This window comes from Orbicella faveolata, unplaced genomic scaffold (assembly GCF_042242905.1).
Source record: "Orbicella faveolata isolate gen_17 unplaced genomic scaffold, um_ofav_v1 contig_14, whole genome shotgun sequence".
NCBI classification, from domain to species: Eukaryota; Metazoa; Cnidaria; class Anthozoa; order Scleractinia; family Merulinidae; genus Orbicella; species Orbicella faveolata.
The window spans coordinates 6,122,361-6,137,919 of NW_028301541.1; the positions used below are offsets into that span (position 1 = coordinate 6,122,361).

The 15,559-nt window shown below is 40.2% G+C and overlaps 3 protein-coding genes across 6 annotated transcripts in view; 1 reads left to right on the forward strand and 2 right to left on the reverse strand.

Annotated features, from left to right (window-relative positions):
* The window catches only part of LOC110068436 (protein Hook homolog 3-like), a 73,993-nt gene that overhangs the window by 15,862 nt on the left and 42,572 nt on the right, over positions 1-15,559 (reverse strand). The gene's annotated exons all lie outside the window — the stretch shown is intronic.
* On the reverse strand, positions 482-4,038 carry LOC149113753 (uncharacterized). 2 transcript variants are annotated; one of them, XM_089286378.1, is made up of 3 exons: positions 3,779-4,038; positions 1,271-1,387; positions 482-511 (listed from the first exon to the last, which is right to left on the reverse strand). In XM_089286378.1, the coding sequence occupies exons 1-3, from the start codon at positions 3,883-3,885 to the stop codon at positions 490-492; spliced, it is 246 nt and encodes an 81-aa protein (XP_089142504.1). In that variant the 5' UTR covers positions 3,886-4,038; the 3' UTR covers positions 482-489. The 2 variants fall into 2 exon arrangements, 1 of the variants encoding a protein (XP_089142504.1); XR_016206336.1 differs by lacking the exon at positions 3,779-4,038 and having other exon boundaries at positions 1,271-3,768.
* On the forward strand, positions 4,955-15,374 carry LOC149113754 (uncharacterized). The gene is made up of 3 exons (XM_089287688.1): positions 4,955-6,434; positions 14,079-14,586; positions 14,860-15,374. The coding sequence occupies exons 1-3, from the start codon at positions 6,339-6,341 to the stop codon at positions 15,330-15,332; spliced, it is 1,077 nt and encodes a 358-aa protein (XP_089143814.1). The 5' UTR covers positions 4,955-6,338; the 3' UTR covers positions 15,333-15,374.

Sequence of the window (15,559 nt, forward strand, 5' to 3'; positions counted from 1 at the left end):
ATACAAAGAAATAACTATTACACACTGTCCAACAAACAACTTATTACAAAAATGTTCTACCTCATACATGTATAGAGATTCAAGCAAAATTACACAAAGAGTTTATTATAATCTCCAAAAACAAAGGTAGAAAAAAAGGCAGTGAAAGCACTTTTCACTACTCTAGCTTTCATTGCATGATCACAAAATAGGGTTTCATCCACAGACTTAAAAGTTAGAACAACCCTGTACAGCATAGTAAAGAGTACCACATGAAAATACTGCTCAATAGCTTTCCTTTGAATGATCACACACTAGAGTTTCATCCACAGACTGAAAAGTTAGAACCACTTTGTACAGCATAATAAACAGTACCATATGAAAGTACTGCTCAATAGCTTTCAATAATTATGTCTATGAGCATTATAATTTCTTTACTATACTCACCACTGCTTGACACTTTTAGCCCTAAACTGTCAATGTATGCCTTCTTTTTCTGTAATTCTTCGCTCATGTCACTTTGAGTTTGTCCCTACAAGAGTACAACAATATCTCAAGTGTCCAAATTCTAGTTAACGACCACTAGGAAAATTTGTAGATAAATGCATGGGAACATGAAAGTACACTTCCTAAAACAGCTGCATACCAAGAAAGGGAACTTATTGTGAAGAGGGCCCTTATCCCTCTCTGATCATTTGCATCGGCATGTGGTAAAATACTTAAATGAAAAACAACAGATACACGTGTACTTGAACTCAAGAACTGTTAGAATTTGGGCTCTTACAGACATAATGTTCAATATAACATTCAGTTCAGAAAGCAGACTTCATAATTTGATGGTCTAATCAGTCTACTCTATGTCAATGTCTCAGTTGAATGATACTTTCGCTAGAGTTGGGGTGCTCATTTGAAGGGAATAGAGGCCCTTATTAAAAAAAAACGCCCTCAATAGGGAGTGCCTATTAGAAAACGTGTGCTTATTAACTGGAAAGTGGGCGCTAAATCAAGTCACTATGGTGCCTCAAAATGTGACCACTTAAAAGAGCTATGTCGTGGTTTGTGTATCCTGAAAAGCTTAGCCTAAATTTTTCAGATTCGTTGTTTGACAATCTTCTCCATCCTTGACCATCCCTTTATCTTTATGGTTTATTATTATCTCTTTGGTGTTTTTCTACCTTAGTACACTACTATTTTCAGGTTGTCTTCAATCCACAGGTAGTTTTGTACATGCCCAAAGTAACTCAAAATACCGTGACTGAGCACCTTTAAATCTAAGTGCAGTCATACTTACGGGTGATCCGTGTATTTTATCCAAAGTTCAATATCCTTGTTCATCTCATCAGCACTCTTTTGATTCCTGACGTCGTCTAGCTCCCTTTCGGCTTCCATCAGCTTCTGATTCAATCCTCTGTTGGCAAAATACTTAAGGGATGAGAATTATTATCATTTAAAAACAGACAATTACATGAATCTGTACACGATCCGATGCAAACAGGGGAGAGAAAGTTTGAGGCTTTTGGAAAGTCAACCCACTTCATGTAAGCAACCTGCGTTTGCTTCGGGTTTTGATTGGTTCATTGGTTTGTCCTTGTCCTTTGTGATTGGCTAGAGCGACAACTTTTGTATTGGCTTTAAGGTATTCAATAGAGAACTAAAGCGTGACATCATGATGTCATGACAACCAAATTCTTGGTTCTAAACAAAGTCATGTGAAGCACTCACAGTCGCCGTTTTGGATTATATGAACAAACGAAGGGAGAAATTTATGGGAATAAATCAGGTATTGTCCGCTCACTAGTGCTTTGATCCACATTTTTAATGCCCCAAGAGGTAACCCCCGAAGAAAACTAAACGCATGGCGAAACCCAACAAGACCCGGGAGCACTAATCATGTGCTCCCAGGATTCCTAGGAGAAGTAAGGGAGAAATCAACTCCCTCTGGCAGAATTTTACTGTATCTAAGATCTAATTTAGCCAGAGAAGCTGCCCTTTGTGGGCAAGCCAAGGCAAAAAACAAGTTTCCTTGACAACTAAACGAGGGACAGAGCTGTTACTTCTAGGAAAGTTAGGTGTGCAGTCACCTTCTTGGTTTTGGAGGGTGGGCATTGAGTATTCCCTTCATTAGCTTAGTAACATGAGGGTGTTGACCTACAGGGAAGCTGTCAATCTTTGAATGTGTTGAGGGGATAGCTGAGTGCAGTACATTAATGGAGCGGTACTCCAAACCATCTGAAAAGACCTCTGCTAGAAATTCAAAGATTTTGGGGAGTGGGGCTGAAACAGGATTAATTTCCCTTCAGTACACCAGCTACTCCAGCGGGACCATGCTGACTGGTAGGCCTTGTGAGTGGAGGACCGAGTTGCTGAGGGGAGCAATTTGGTAACCTGTTCAGGAAAGCCCTCTGTCTGGTAGCATTGTTGGAGATGTGACACACAGTCAGATGAAGGCGTGGAAACATTGGATGCATCCTGTTTGGATTGGAGGGGTCATGCAAGGGATGTGGACTGTGTGGCAGTAGGACAGGGTTGCTGACTAAAAGACTCAACAAGATTGGCCACCATGGTTGGGCTTGCCATATTGGTGCTACAAGCACTAGATCTGCATTGTCCTGAATTACCTTGTTGAGAACTACTGGAATGAGGTTGAAAGGGGGAAAGGCATAACCCCTCAGAGAATTCCAGTGTAGAGTTAGGGCATCTATATGAAATACTCCTGGATCTGGTCTCCAACTGATGTGTTGAGGTAGTTGAGCTGCTAGGCGACTGGGGAACAGATCTGTGTTGCAATTTGTAAGGAAGGGTGTGATTACTTTTGGGTCAAGTAGCCAGTTGCTGGAATCTAAGAAGGTACAAGACTCTCGGTTGGCTATGGTGTTTTCTTTCCAAGGACATTCTGTGCAGAAATGAGGAAGTCTCTGTGAAGACACCAAGTCCAGATCTCCAGAGTTAAGGACATCAGAGGAACTGAGTCGGTACCTCCCCTGTTGTTTATGTAAGCAACTGTGGTGGAGTTGTCCATCTTCAATAGTACAATCTTGTCAGACTGGCCCCAGAAATGTTTTTAGGGCAAGAAATGCTGCTTTCAGTTCCAGTAAGTTGATGTGATGAGTTGATTCCTGACTGGACCATTTGCCATTGGTGGATTTGCCCTGACCTGTTGCGCCCCAACCTAGCATGCATCCACGAGAATTGTTAGATCGCGAGGTGGGGGAGAAATAGGGCTGCCGTCGACCTTGTTTAAATTGTGTATTCACCAGGTTAGTTCTGCCGGAGCTTGGGAGTTGAGTGTTAGTTGACGGCTCAGAAGCCTTGTTTGGTGGGTTAATAGCCATGTTTGGTAGTTTAGTAGCCTCATTTAGCGACAATTCTGCCTCGTTTGATGGCTGAAAAGCCTGATCTCTATTGACAGACTCGAACGCGGGGTCTTCAGAAACAACCAAGGAAATGGCGCCGTAGGCGACATCATGATCTAGTTCGAAGCGGGACTCATTAAGGGCTAAACGGCTATTACAGTTGAAAACATCATTTTGAAGGGTCCCGAGAGATTTCAGAGTGAACTCCAGCTTGTCGTTGTCCTTTGAACGACGATGTTTGGGTGATGGAGATCGCCAGTCCCGATCGTGCGAGCAAGAAGGTGAACGTGATTTACGTTTGCGATGTGGAGGCATCGTATCTGGCCTCAAAAAACGCCGCAGTTGAAGGAAATCACCGTAGATTGATTCCTACAAGGAAATTTTAAGCTAGAACAACAAAAGAGGGGAGAAATAAAGGCTCGAATACAAGCTAGAAACTTACCTACCTACCGTATCGAAGCACAGCCGAAAAACCTATTAAGAATTCTGGGAGCACTTGGTTAATGCTCCGGGTCTTGATGGGACTCGGTCCGTGCACGGTTCGTCCACTCATTATTGAGTTACTTTTTTGTAAAAAAAAAATACCTCTTAGTCGGCGCGTCAGGTATGTTATGGACGGGTCAATGGATGAGTGAGTGAGTGAGTGAGTGAGTGAGGGAGAGATGTATGTATGTCACACCAATCAGATTGGATCTACTATAAACAGCCAATCAAATTTCTTGTGGTAAAGGTAAATGGTATGTGAGAAGATTTGATCCCGATAGAGTTCAGAACGACCATATTTATTCTTCTATAAAAGAGGAGGAAGTATTCATATATTGGGTTTACTTGGCTGAGGATTTTAGTTATGAACGAGATGAGCCTTGAGGTTTGAAACAGTTCGTGAGTTAGTAGTATGCAAATGGCGGGATATTTTCATTTTTAGTTACAAAGGAAACTTGATACTTTTGTTTTTCACAAGGAGTAAATTCAATTAGAGGTCACGAATCGTCGCTTCTAGTTCTTAGGACATGTTTTAGAGGAGACGAGACTATTTAGATTTGAAACAGTTCTAACGTTTACGATGGCAAGTGCGGGTAACGATTGTTTTGTTCTTGCTGCATGTAAATATAACGAGATATTTTATTTTTTAGTTACAAAGTGTAATTTGACACTCTTGTTTTTCACAAGGGAGTAAATTCAATTAGAGCTGACGAATCGTCACCACTCTTAGCTTTCCCACGAGATGTTTGCTATCTTTAGTAACAAATGGTAACTTAACACTTTTGTTTTTTATATCGGAGTAAATTCAATTAGAGCTGACAAGTTATCGGCTATTGTTTCCAGGATATTAAACAAAACTGAGAAGCTTTCATTTCTGGACGGTTTTTACGTCTCTGCATTAGCAGTTTAATAGTTTTATTTGATGACATTCATTTCAGTCCGATATTTTTAAAGGTAAAAAGTATAAAAACTGTTCAAATGTTCTTTGAAGACTGGGTGGCACCAAGTTAAAGTGCAATTTAATTAAATCAGACTTTCAACGTGTCAGGAGAGGTTTTTTTCTCTTTCTTTCTATTTTCGGTGAAGTTGTGTTGTGTTGTGTTGTGTTGTGTAAAAAGGGTAAACTTACTACTCGTATAAAGTGCGAAAAAGTCTCTCAATTAACTTGAGTATTTTTGAGCAAAAATTCCTCTTGGGGGTTGGAAGGGCTATGTGATCGGTGAGTGAGGGAGTTATGCATGTGCGCGTGTCACACCAATCACAGTGCGGGTTGTATTAAAGAACGAATCAAATTGCTTGTTAGAAAATAAGATGGTATCTACATTAATCTGGAGACGTGTCAGATTACTGTAGTTTGTTCAGTCAAACATTTTATGGCTCACTAGTTAGCTATCTTACCATGACCGATGTAACATCGCATGTACATCATAAATTCCCAGTTTCTTTCTTGCTGTACATCGCAACCAATAAAACTTGTCAAATTAACCAAATCATTACTGTAAACAGCTCCATGAATGCTCCTATCTCCGACACTTCACACAAAAAAATAACTCTTGCACGCCTTGCGTGCCTATGTTTCAACAACAGTAAAAGCCAATGTGGTGTCTAATTTCAATTTTTTACTCCACATTCTACCAATACAGAACCTCGTTTTACCTGAAACACATATCGTTTTATTATATTTTAAATCAAAACCACTTTGCCTGATTAATGTAAATAAGAAAAACGTCAAAATCTACAAAAATCGCCAAAATTTAATAAATAATCATTACTTTACTTCTGCACTATGACAATAAGCGAAAAACAAAATCAACTTCTGTTTTATCGTTTTTCGTTTTATGTACAAATTTAACAGAAAAACGAAAACGACAATCGACTTCTGTTTTATCGTTTTCTGTTTTTTGCCCAAACTAAAACAAATAAACAAAAAAACATCGTTTTTTGTTCTTTACCTAAGCTGAAAGCAAATAAACGCAAAATAAAAATCGAATTTCGTTTCATTTTTTTCTGTTTTTCTTTTTGCCCAAACTAAAACTGACAAATAAACGAAAAACAAAAATCAACTTCCGTTTTATCGTTTTTTTTTTTTTTTGGTTTTGGTCCAAAATAAAACAAATAAACAAAAAAAATTGACTACCGTTTTATCGTTTTCTATTTTATCTAAGTGTCTTCGGGGGTACATGTCCTTATGAGAAATTTTAGGGGCAGAGTAGGAGGAGTCCTGTAGGTTGGAGGTGTTGAGGCTCATTTGCAATTTTAGCGGGAACTCTTGACCAGTGATAAGCCCACTTATTTTCAGCTCTTAAGTCGCTGTTGCTGATTGGCTGAAGCCATGCGTTTGTACAGCACTACGCAAAACTTTGAGCGCGATACTTGGACCTCGTGAGGAACAAAAGTGTTGAACCGTCAGTCGCTGTTGATATTGCTTTTTCTTATCAAAAGTGTTAGAACTAGACGTACAAGGTATATAGACGTATAGAGTAGGGTGCTGTGTATGCATCTTGGTGGTGCTTTGATCACGTAATGGGGGACAGAACGTTCGTCCTTTGGCGCGGACAACAGAGAGTCAACTTTAATGAAGATGACTTGATGGCAGATCGTATTTCGGCAGTGTTTAAGGTAAGATTAAGTGTAACACAGCATTTGAAGGGGCAATAATATAAGAACATTTATCACCATAACATTGTCAAGAGTATCTACTACTTACATAGGAAAAGGAGTATATCGCTTTTCATTCGGTTTTCAATTTTTTAACCTTGCAAATGCCGAGGTTGAGTGTTTTGTTTTCCTTCGGGGCTAAATATAAATAGCATCCGATAATGAAATAGCAGTGCACATCTCTATTTTATGAAGTTTGTTTTCGTTTGTTTTGTTTTTTTTTTTATGTTTTGAGCAGTGACTCTTCCCCGTGTCTCAAAATATTTTTAGATCGAGAGGAGGTGCAAAATTTAACAGACCAAACCACACATTGAAACAAATGCAAAGATAACAACAAACCAAAAAATACACTCTAAACACATTTGGTGAGCAAACATATAAAACATTTAGCTAATAATTACTATGATAACAAATAAAAATGCGATCTAATTTTTGTATTTAAGGTGGCCGAACACAGTTTTCGCGCGCGCTTTTGCTGAAGCAATTTAGCGCCTGCACAAGGATTGCAAAAAACAAACATGTGGTCAATAGAGCGATCATTTTATTTACTCAACACCAGCACTATCTGTGCTATTTTTCTCTTTAATTGAACGCAGTGTATTGATGGCTTTAGTCTTTTATCATAAAGATATGTTAGAAAAGGTAACGATGCAAAGAACCCAGCAATTCTCAGCTTTTTCTTTGGGCGCTTTCCATTCGACCCAAAATTGCGGTGTGAATTTTGGGAAATTTCCATGGGCGAATGGTACAGACTTTTCCGGTGTGGAAAACGCCAAGTCGCACAGTTTTGTTCGCTTGGAATTTTTCAATGACTTCGAGGTTTAATCGCAAATATAGAAGCAAACAGAGCACTGATATGTCGACATCGTGACTTTTTATAGACCACAACAGCGGGGCCCTTGCACAAACGACAACGGTGTGCAGTGAAAACGGAGCAAAACAAAGGGTTTAATGAGTCGTACAATGGTTCTGCACGCGTTATAAATCTTTGTACATTTCTTAGCCAACCTATGCAAAACAAACAAGTACACCGCAGGGGCATTATTTTTATAAAACGCTTTCTTCACGAATTTAGCTGTAGCTAGTATTTATCGACATAAAGTGGAAAGATTCTAAAGTATTTCAATTTTTGAATACGCGTCACCGTCATCCTTGCGTGAGATGATCAACTCGCTGTCATCGCGGCCAAAAGAACTAGTGCTGAATAGAAATTTGCGAATTTGCATAATTTCCGAAAAAGAGGACAACCTCGTGAGGTATACCTAAATTTTGGAACATATCTTCCTGGAAATTTCCGTTCCATTTGATTTTCATCCCGGAATTTCCAGAATTTTCCGTTGAATGGTTCGCTTTTCGGAAATTCAACAATTTCCGGATTTTCTGGAACTTTTCCTAGGAAATTTCCGTACCATTTGTCCCCGTTTCAAAAATTTCGGAATGTTTGGTCGCATGGAAAGCGCCCTTTGTTACCGAAAGAACCCAGTTAAATGCAGCGCATGCGTAGTAAGTCAAACAATTGCGATTGAATGAAAAATTGCACTCTCGGAAATGCGCCTATTTCTCGAGAACCACTCATTAGAATTTCACGAAATTTGGCACGAAAATACTCGAGGAAATAAGTAATTGGAGTATTGAAAATAATTGAACTTTAACAAAGGAAATTCTAGATATTCCAGTGAACCTTCAACAAGGGATAATTAAATATCTCTCTGTTAAATTATTAGCAAAATGGTGTTAACTTGTGACAATCATTACAAGTTTGTTGCGTACAAATTATAAAGAAAATCTAATGACTAGATTTCCTACAAATAAACAACCGATTTTAAAGGCCTTTTTATTTTTATTCATGTTGCCATGGCAACGGCACCCAAGTCAGCTTAACCATCCAAAAACCAAAGTTTGTGTTGTTAACTTGCTTGCTGCCATTTTTGGCAACCGAGAGATCAAGGGTTTTAGAGAAAAAGGTGAATGAAACACAGGTATCAAAAACTGTGTTTAGCCACCTTAATGGAAGCCGAATTAGTCAATTGATTGATTGATTTTGAACCTGCTTAAGTCGCAGGCAGGTGTTTGTTTTCACAGAGAACACTCCGATAGGAGACTTTCGCTAACCCGGCTAAGGCCCGTTCCAAACGCCGCTCCATTCATGCGCCGAACCTAACTGATGAGTTAAGTACAGCAGAAGAGCGGCGTTTGAATCAGTTTGGTTCGGCAGGTTAGGTTTGGTGCGGCAAATAACATTAAATTCGGCAGGGTCTGTTGCACTATGCGACGTTGGAGCCTAATGCATAAATTACTGTAATTTATTTTTCATATAACGGGACTCGTGATTGGCTCAAAATTGAGTGGCGTGACCAGTCATGCTTGAAGCTCAAAGTCGTCACTAAAAATACCAGTATGTCCTCGATTTATGAGAAACGGGACTGTATAAGCGAGTTCCTTTAGCGCAAATTCAGTTTTTGCTTTTTCTTCGTGATGATAGCCCACCTTATGAGATTTTCCTTTAACAAGTCGAATTAACCGGGAGAAAACCTGTCTAAATACAAACACTGAACCTTGAGTTTCAATTTGCTTCCCTAAATGTTGCTATAACAGCGAAATGTTAGTCACAGCTTTTCTATTTGGACAGAGTTCTTGCATTCAGAACGCATCTTTTCTCGTCGAAAATTGTTACCACCGGCTTCCCGAATTAAGTTCGACGCAAGTACGCCGTCTGAACCAGCCGTCGCTCCAAAGTCGAACTTTATCAAGTTTGGTTCGGCACATGAGTGGAGCGGGGGTGTCTGGAAAACCCGAATAGCGAATAGCGAATAGTCGCGAATAGCGAATAGTCCCGAATAGTCCGAATAGTCTCGAATAGTGCGAATAGTGGCGAACAGTCGCGAAAAGTGGCGAATACTGACGAATAGTCGTCAATAGTCACCGCTTTAGATCTAATATCCTGCGTTAATTAATCATCCAATAGGCAACAGAATTTCAGTGAATTTATTACCTTTTCTTCTCCGGACTCAGGCTAGTAGGCTGTCCATCGCCGACATTAAGAAAACAGAAAACAGAAGGATAACCTAATAAAGACGTACGTATTTACGCTTTTGCAGTGGTTAAAAAAGAAGAAATTAGGTTTAGAAACACCTTTTGTCCTGACAAGCGTCTGTGCTTTTTAGCGGAAAAATCCCATCATAAGTTGCTACGAGGTTGACTGCGAGATTCTGGGTACCCTATTTGTTACTATTTGCCACTATTTGCCACTATTCGCCACTATTCGAGACTGTTCGCACTATTCGTACTATTCGCTATTCGCTATTCGGGACTATTCGCTGTTCGCTATTCGCTATTCGGGTTTTCCAGACACCCGTGGAGCGGCGTTTGGACCGGGCCTAAGAGTAAAAGTCACCCTCCACAGACTAGACATTCAGTTGTCGACAAATATTTGTTATCGGCAACTAATTGTCATCGGCAACTGAAAAACGTGGTGTGTGAGACGAATTGTCGAAAACCACACAGTTTCCCTTAGAAAGGGAAACTGCATTAAAAAGCAATCTAACAATCTAATGTCTGGAATGCTTGCATTGGACAGAAATAGTTGTCGATAAAATTTAATTGCTGATAATAAGTACCTGTCGACAACCAAATGTCTAGTCTGGAGTCTATCTTTTTGTCTAGAGTCGAGGGTCGAGGGTCCCATGTCGAGGGTCGAGGGTAATTTTTTTTTCTGAGTGTTTTTTTCAAATGCCACAAATCGTAGGAGTCTTGAATCGAAGGCTTGTCAACCCCATTTTACATGACCATTCGGTACATTGACGTGTATTTGCTTTGTCGTAACACCAAACCTAATTTGGTAAAATGTTGGCATAACTTCCTATCACACGATCAGTCAAACTTTTATGTACATTTTCTGAAATGCATACCATAACTACTAGCTATTACAAACGAAGAGCCCGGTGGAGGAAACGTTTAAAAAAAGTCTTACCGTCGCTTGTAACTGCCGGTCAATCATAATCCAAAGTTTTGACAATCAAACTTCAAAGTTTACCCATCCACTTGGGAACGTTTTGGCGCCACTCCGCAAACACTTGAAGAGAAGCAAAGTCGGCAACGCGTACTGGGATTTTGTCTTTTTCAGTTTTGAAAATCAGAATGAATGATAGGAAATCAAGAGAGGAATTTCTGTCGGATATCGACTGTAATCTTTTACAATATCCAGGGGAATTATGGAAGAAAGAGTTCACCTCAACATTGTCTGCACATTATCTAGCAGAAGAAGATCTTCATTTTCTCCCTGAAGTCTCGAACACGATTGCTCGGCTAACAACGCCTAAGAGAGTAAAAAGCAGTTTGAAGCGTAAAAGAACGTCAACACAGCAGTTACAAAGCCCTGAATCAAATTTTAAATCTCCTGCACGAAAAAAGGTCTCCACGTCGGGTTGAAACGATGATGCGGCCGGGGGCGGGTATCGAGTACCGGAAACGAGCGACGTTTCTCTTCCGACAAGCAGGCGTCACTTACATGTACTTAGCCCATGTGAAAGTTTCATCGAGGAAAAGAGGCAAGAATTAAAGTTTAAACCTTGAGGAAGCGAGCGCTAAAAGATAAGAACTTGAAGAAACCTCTTCCAAGATAAGAGACGCGAGCCTTCCGCGCTTGGAAATACCGGTCAACGCTATGTAATTGTCATGTAAGAAATCACACAGTTCGCAAGTGCCGAATGGCACTGATGCGAGTCAGTGTTTTTCTGTGGAGAGTTGAGTAGGCATCCAGATGAAAAACAGGAGTTTCAGGGGGGAAAGGGGAAATAGCAGCATTAGAAACGGCCGCCGATAAAATAGAACTGGATTTCAACTGGCTTTCTCCCGAGTAAAAATAGTTCTTTGAATAAACACGTGGGGGAAATTTTGCTTGAAAGTTTCCCCATGAATACGTTCAATATGTTTTAAATTCCTCTGCTGATTTCCTATCATTCGTTCTGACTAGGTATGAAATACTAGGTGGAGGATTGTATTCACCAAGTTTGAAGGATGCACGTAGCTTAGTTAGAAGACGCTCTGTTAATTTTTCTCATTTTCCATACATTTGTCAGTACGTATGTTTTTTTCCCCGCGAACCGCGTCCACCTGGCCAAATTTACAGACAAATGTATGGAAAATTAGAAAAATAAACTGAGCGTCTTCTAGCCAAGCTTCATTCCTTAAACGTGGTCTTTTAACGTTACGATTCACAAATTGTGTAAAGTTCAATTTTGGAAAAAGTTATTTGCCATCGGATTCCTATACAAACAGTGTCGATTTCTGACCGCATTGCCTACCCATCAAGATGGCGTCGAAAACCGTGATAAGGTCTATTGAAATAGAATTTAACAATGGTGATAGTTTCATCGCGACCCATCGCAAAGCCCTGCAAGTTTACCGAAGGAGAGTGGTAATTTAGATCGCAAATCTCTCAGGTATTTTTTTGACAGCGAATTTACCGAAGGAGGAAAATAGCCGTAAATTTGCTCCCATAGCTCCCATCGCCTCCAGATTTCACCTACAGTTCCTGTTTGATAGATGGCAAACGAATATCTCTCATTGCAGCCTGTCAATAACACTGGAAAACAATGAAGCCAACACTCCACGAAATCGCATTGGTAATAACACGACCTAAACCACAACAGCGACATAGAAAAGAAGGTACACAAACGAAGCCAGGGAAGGCGTTTTTATTTGTTTTCCACAGTGAAAAATTTGAAGCTAAAAATGTGAAATTCGAAGCGAGTGAGGCACTTTGACACAGCAATGTCACTATCGATACAAATATTAACGCGAACCACATTCTGTTATCCCTGCGTGTTATCTTTTTGTTGAAGAAATTACAGCTGCAAAACTGAATGTTTGGATTAGTTTCTACGCGGACAGCCAGTAGAAAGTTGATGGCATTAGTAACTCGGCCAAAGCATCCAGCGTGATGAAGTCACATGAAAACCGGACTTTGAATGTTATAGAAGGTTATGGATAAATAATCAGGTCTGTGATATATTATTAAACCCTCGACATGGGACCCAAAAAGATATTTGAATCGAGAAGGCTACAAAAATTATCTTTCTCGCTGTAGCAAAGACGTTTGCGGTATGAAGTGCGATCATGTTAGCGGACATTTAACCAAATCGGGTAGAAACATGTAGATCGGACTCGACTGAGCGGCGGAAATCGAGCCTACAGCAAAGAGTAAAAGAACAAACCCAGAAAAAAAATTTCCCTCGACCCTCGACATGGGACCCTCGACCCTCGACTCTCGACAAAAAGATAGACACTCTAGTCTGTGGAGGCCCTGAATAACAAAACACAGCATTCCGATGGCAACCCCTTAACCGCTAAAACCCAATTCAGTTGTTTTCTGTCCGTCTTACGAGTTGCGAAATTCCACAGGGTGAGATCTAATCTCGTGTTACTCAACTGGGATTACACTTGCTCAAGTAGCCAGGGGAATAAAAAACAAAATTCATTGTGATAATAACAAAACGCTGCTCTCTGATGGCAAGCGCTAAAACCCGATTCAATGGTTTCCTTTCTGTCAGTCTGTCTTGCGAGTTGCGAAATTCTCAGCCTGATCTAATCTCGTGTCAGGCAACCGGGATTACACTTGCTCATGTGGGAAAAAAAGCAAAAATGCAAGGTTTTGGTCAAAAAGGAAAGCCTTTGGTTTTTCTATGGAAGAGAAACTCTACTTAATTAATATTTACTCTGGTGTTATCACTCTTCGCGCTGTAAGGTAAAAATTAATATTTCAGGCATAAATTTACCAGGGGAAAAATTAACCAGATTGAGAAAAAAAATAATGTACAGCATTTTAGCTTCTATAACCTTGAGAAAGAAAGCTTGGAAATCGCGCGTAATACGGGAAAGCAGGCGCCGGAAATTCCTATTGACAAATGTTCGAAGTAATGCCCGGGACGCTTATTATTTTTTGAGTCCAGAGGATAGGTATAATTGGAAGGAACCCCTCCCTGAGGGCGCTTGTTCCGCTTTTCAAATTTTTAGCCTAAATGTAAAATTGTTATCATCTCAAGTAAAGAAGCTGAAGACAACAACAACGACATTAACAACAAAAGAGAAAACAAGAAAAACAAACAAAAAAAACAAGACGAGAACGTATTTCTCAGTAGAAGCGCAAGTCTGATAATCTGTCATGGTAGGTATTTGCACGTCACTCTCAGCGTCCTGTTGTTACTATGTTCCAGTAATTTTCCTGATGCACTTCATCAAATAGTGAAGGTTTTGCTGCTCCTAAACGGAAATGACCCCTCCTCCAAAGCTTCTCTTCCCCATCCGTATTTTTGTTTCAAAATTCAAGTTCCTTTAAGAAAAACAATCGGGACGCAAAGCCTGATAAAAATCTGAGGGCAGGTTCTGTTTCAATAGAGTTACCCCAAGGGAGGCACGTATTCGCATAGGGGCACTAATTTCAAGCTGGGCCCGAATTCCCGATTTACAATATGCGTAAAGAAGTATTACCCCAATTGCGAATTTTACTGCAATTTTCTTAAAATACCATAGAGAATGATAGCCAATACGCATACATATGACTTTTAAAACACTTTATTTACAAAAATTGTTAACAAATCGTTTTAGGTTGAAAGAAATGGTCTGTATCTTCAAGACGATTTTAGCCGGATAGCTCGATTTCCCAACTATTTGGGAAATTTTGAGACGACTTTGTGGCGGGAGAGGTCATCCCTTGAAGTAAAGGGACCAAATACAGAAGCACCCAGCACGCCAACAACGTTTCAAGTTCCATCGCCTCATGATTTCGGATTGTCGCCTTTACCATCATCAGCAGCCGCTTCGGCATCATTCCAAGTTGCTAGTCAACACATGCCTAGTTCCAGCAGGACTTCCAGTGCCCTTAACAGAGCTACCAAACAGTCGGGAGAAATAAGAAGGAAAGTATTTCTCGCCGAATTTGATCCTGACAGTGGAAATCCCATCCCCACAGCAACAGCCTACTTGAAACTAACTCCAGAACACTGCACAGTGGTAGATGTTTCAGAACGTTCCAAAGAATACCTCAACATAGAGGATGACTTGGTAATTGTGGACAAAAATGGCTTTGAAATCCTCGATAATTCAACTACTCGAGGTAGGAACGTGATAATTATATCACGCAATTATAGTGTACAAAGTTATTTAGCATGTTAAAAAAGTGAAAAAAATCTACAAGTAAAGAAGCCGTTGAGGGTTTTATGAACAGACATTGGACCAATCAAAAAGTTTGAAGACAGATTTAAAAAGTAATTCATGCTTGACTGCTCTTAGGTTAGACAAGTTGAAAATCTATGCGGGTCCATCCCCAGGCTAAGCCATGGGTAAGGTTAAAAACAACTATTGATAGATAATTATCGCTTTTATGCAGGATCTGAATTCTGGGGAAAAGGGACGATGAAGATATACGCCTGCCGAGAGGTAGAATACGAGCGCATGAAACAGAAAAGGGCCAAGATGACGTCCAGAGAGTCAAAAGGGAAAAGAGGCAGGTTTAACAATGCGCCATCACTCGCTGAGTATTCAAATACCAATCTCATCTTGGATAAATTAGATGACATAAAAGATCACATCCAGCGCAACGCGAAATGTTGCAAGAGGCTACACGATTTAGAAAGAGCGCTGGCCACCACATTCAAGTGCACCATATGCCTGAATATTTTTCCACCAGATGGTGTCGAATTTGCAGGTTGCTGCCAGCGTCTTGCCGCATGTGTTGAATGTGCCGAAGAATGGTATCGAGGATGCAGTTTGTGCCCACTCTGCAGAAGTGAGGAAGGAAGCAGCAAGAGGCAACGGGCACGTGGATTTGAAGGGGTTCTAAAACTTATTGAACCATCATAGGATATTTCCTAAGTCATCTTAAAAACACTCGGTTTGTGTCGATAAAAATGTTGTTTCTTCATTGTGGTAGTAAATACAGTAATATAGTTTATTATCGTTTGTCTCACGATGCAGTCACTTGAGATGTAAATCGCGACGTTTCGACTGTTTACAGTCGACCTCATCACCTGATGGAGACTTGTAGTAAGCAGTCGAAACGTCGCGATCTACAACTCAAGTGACTACAT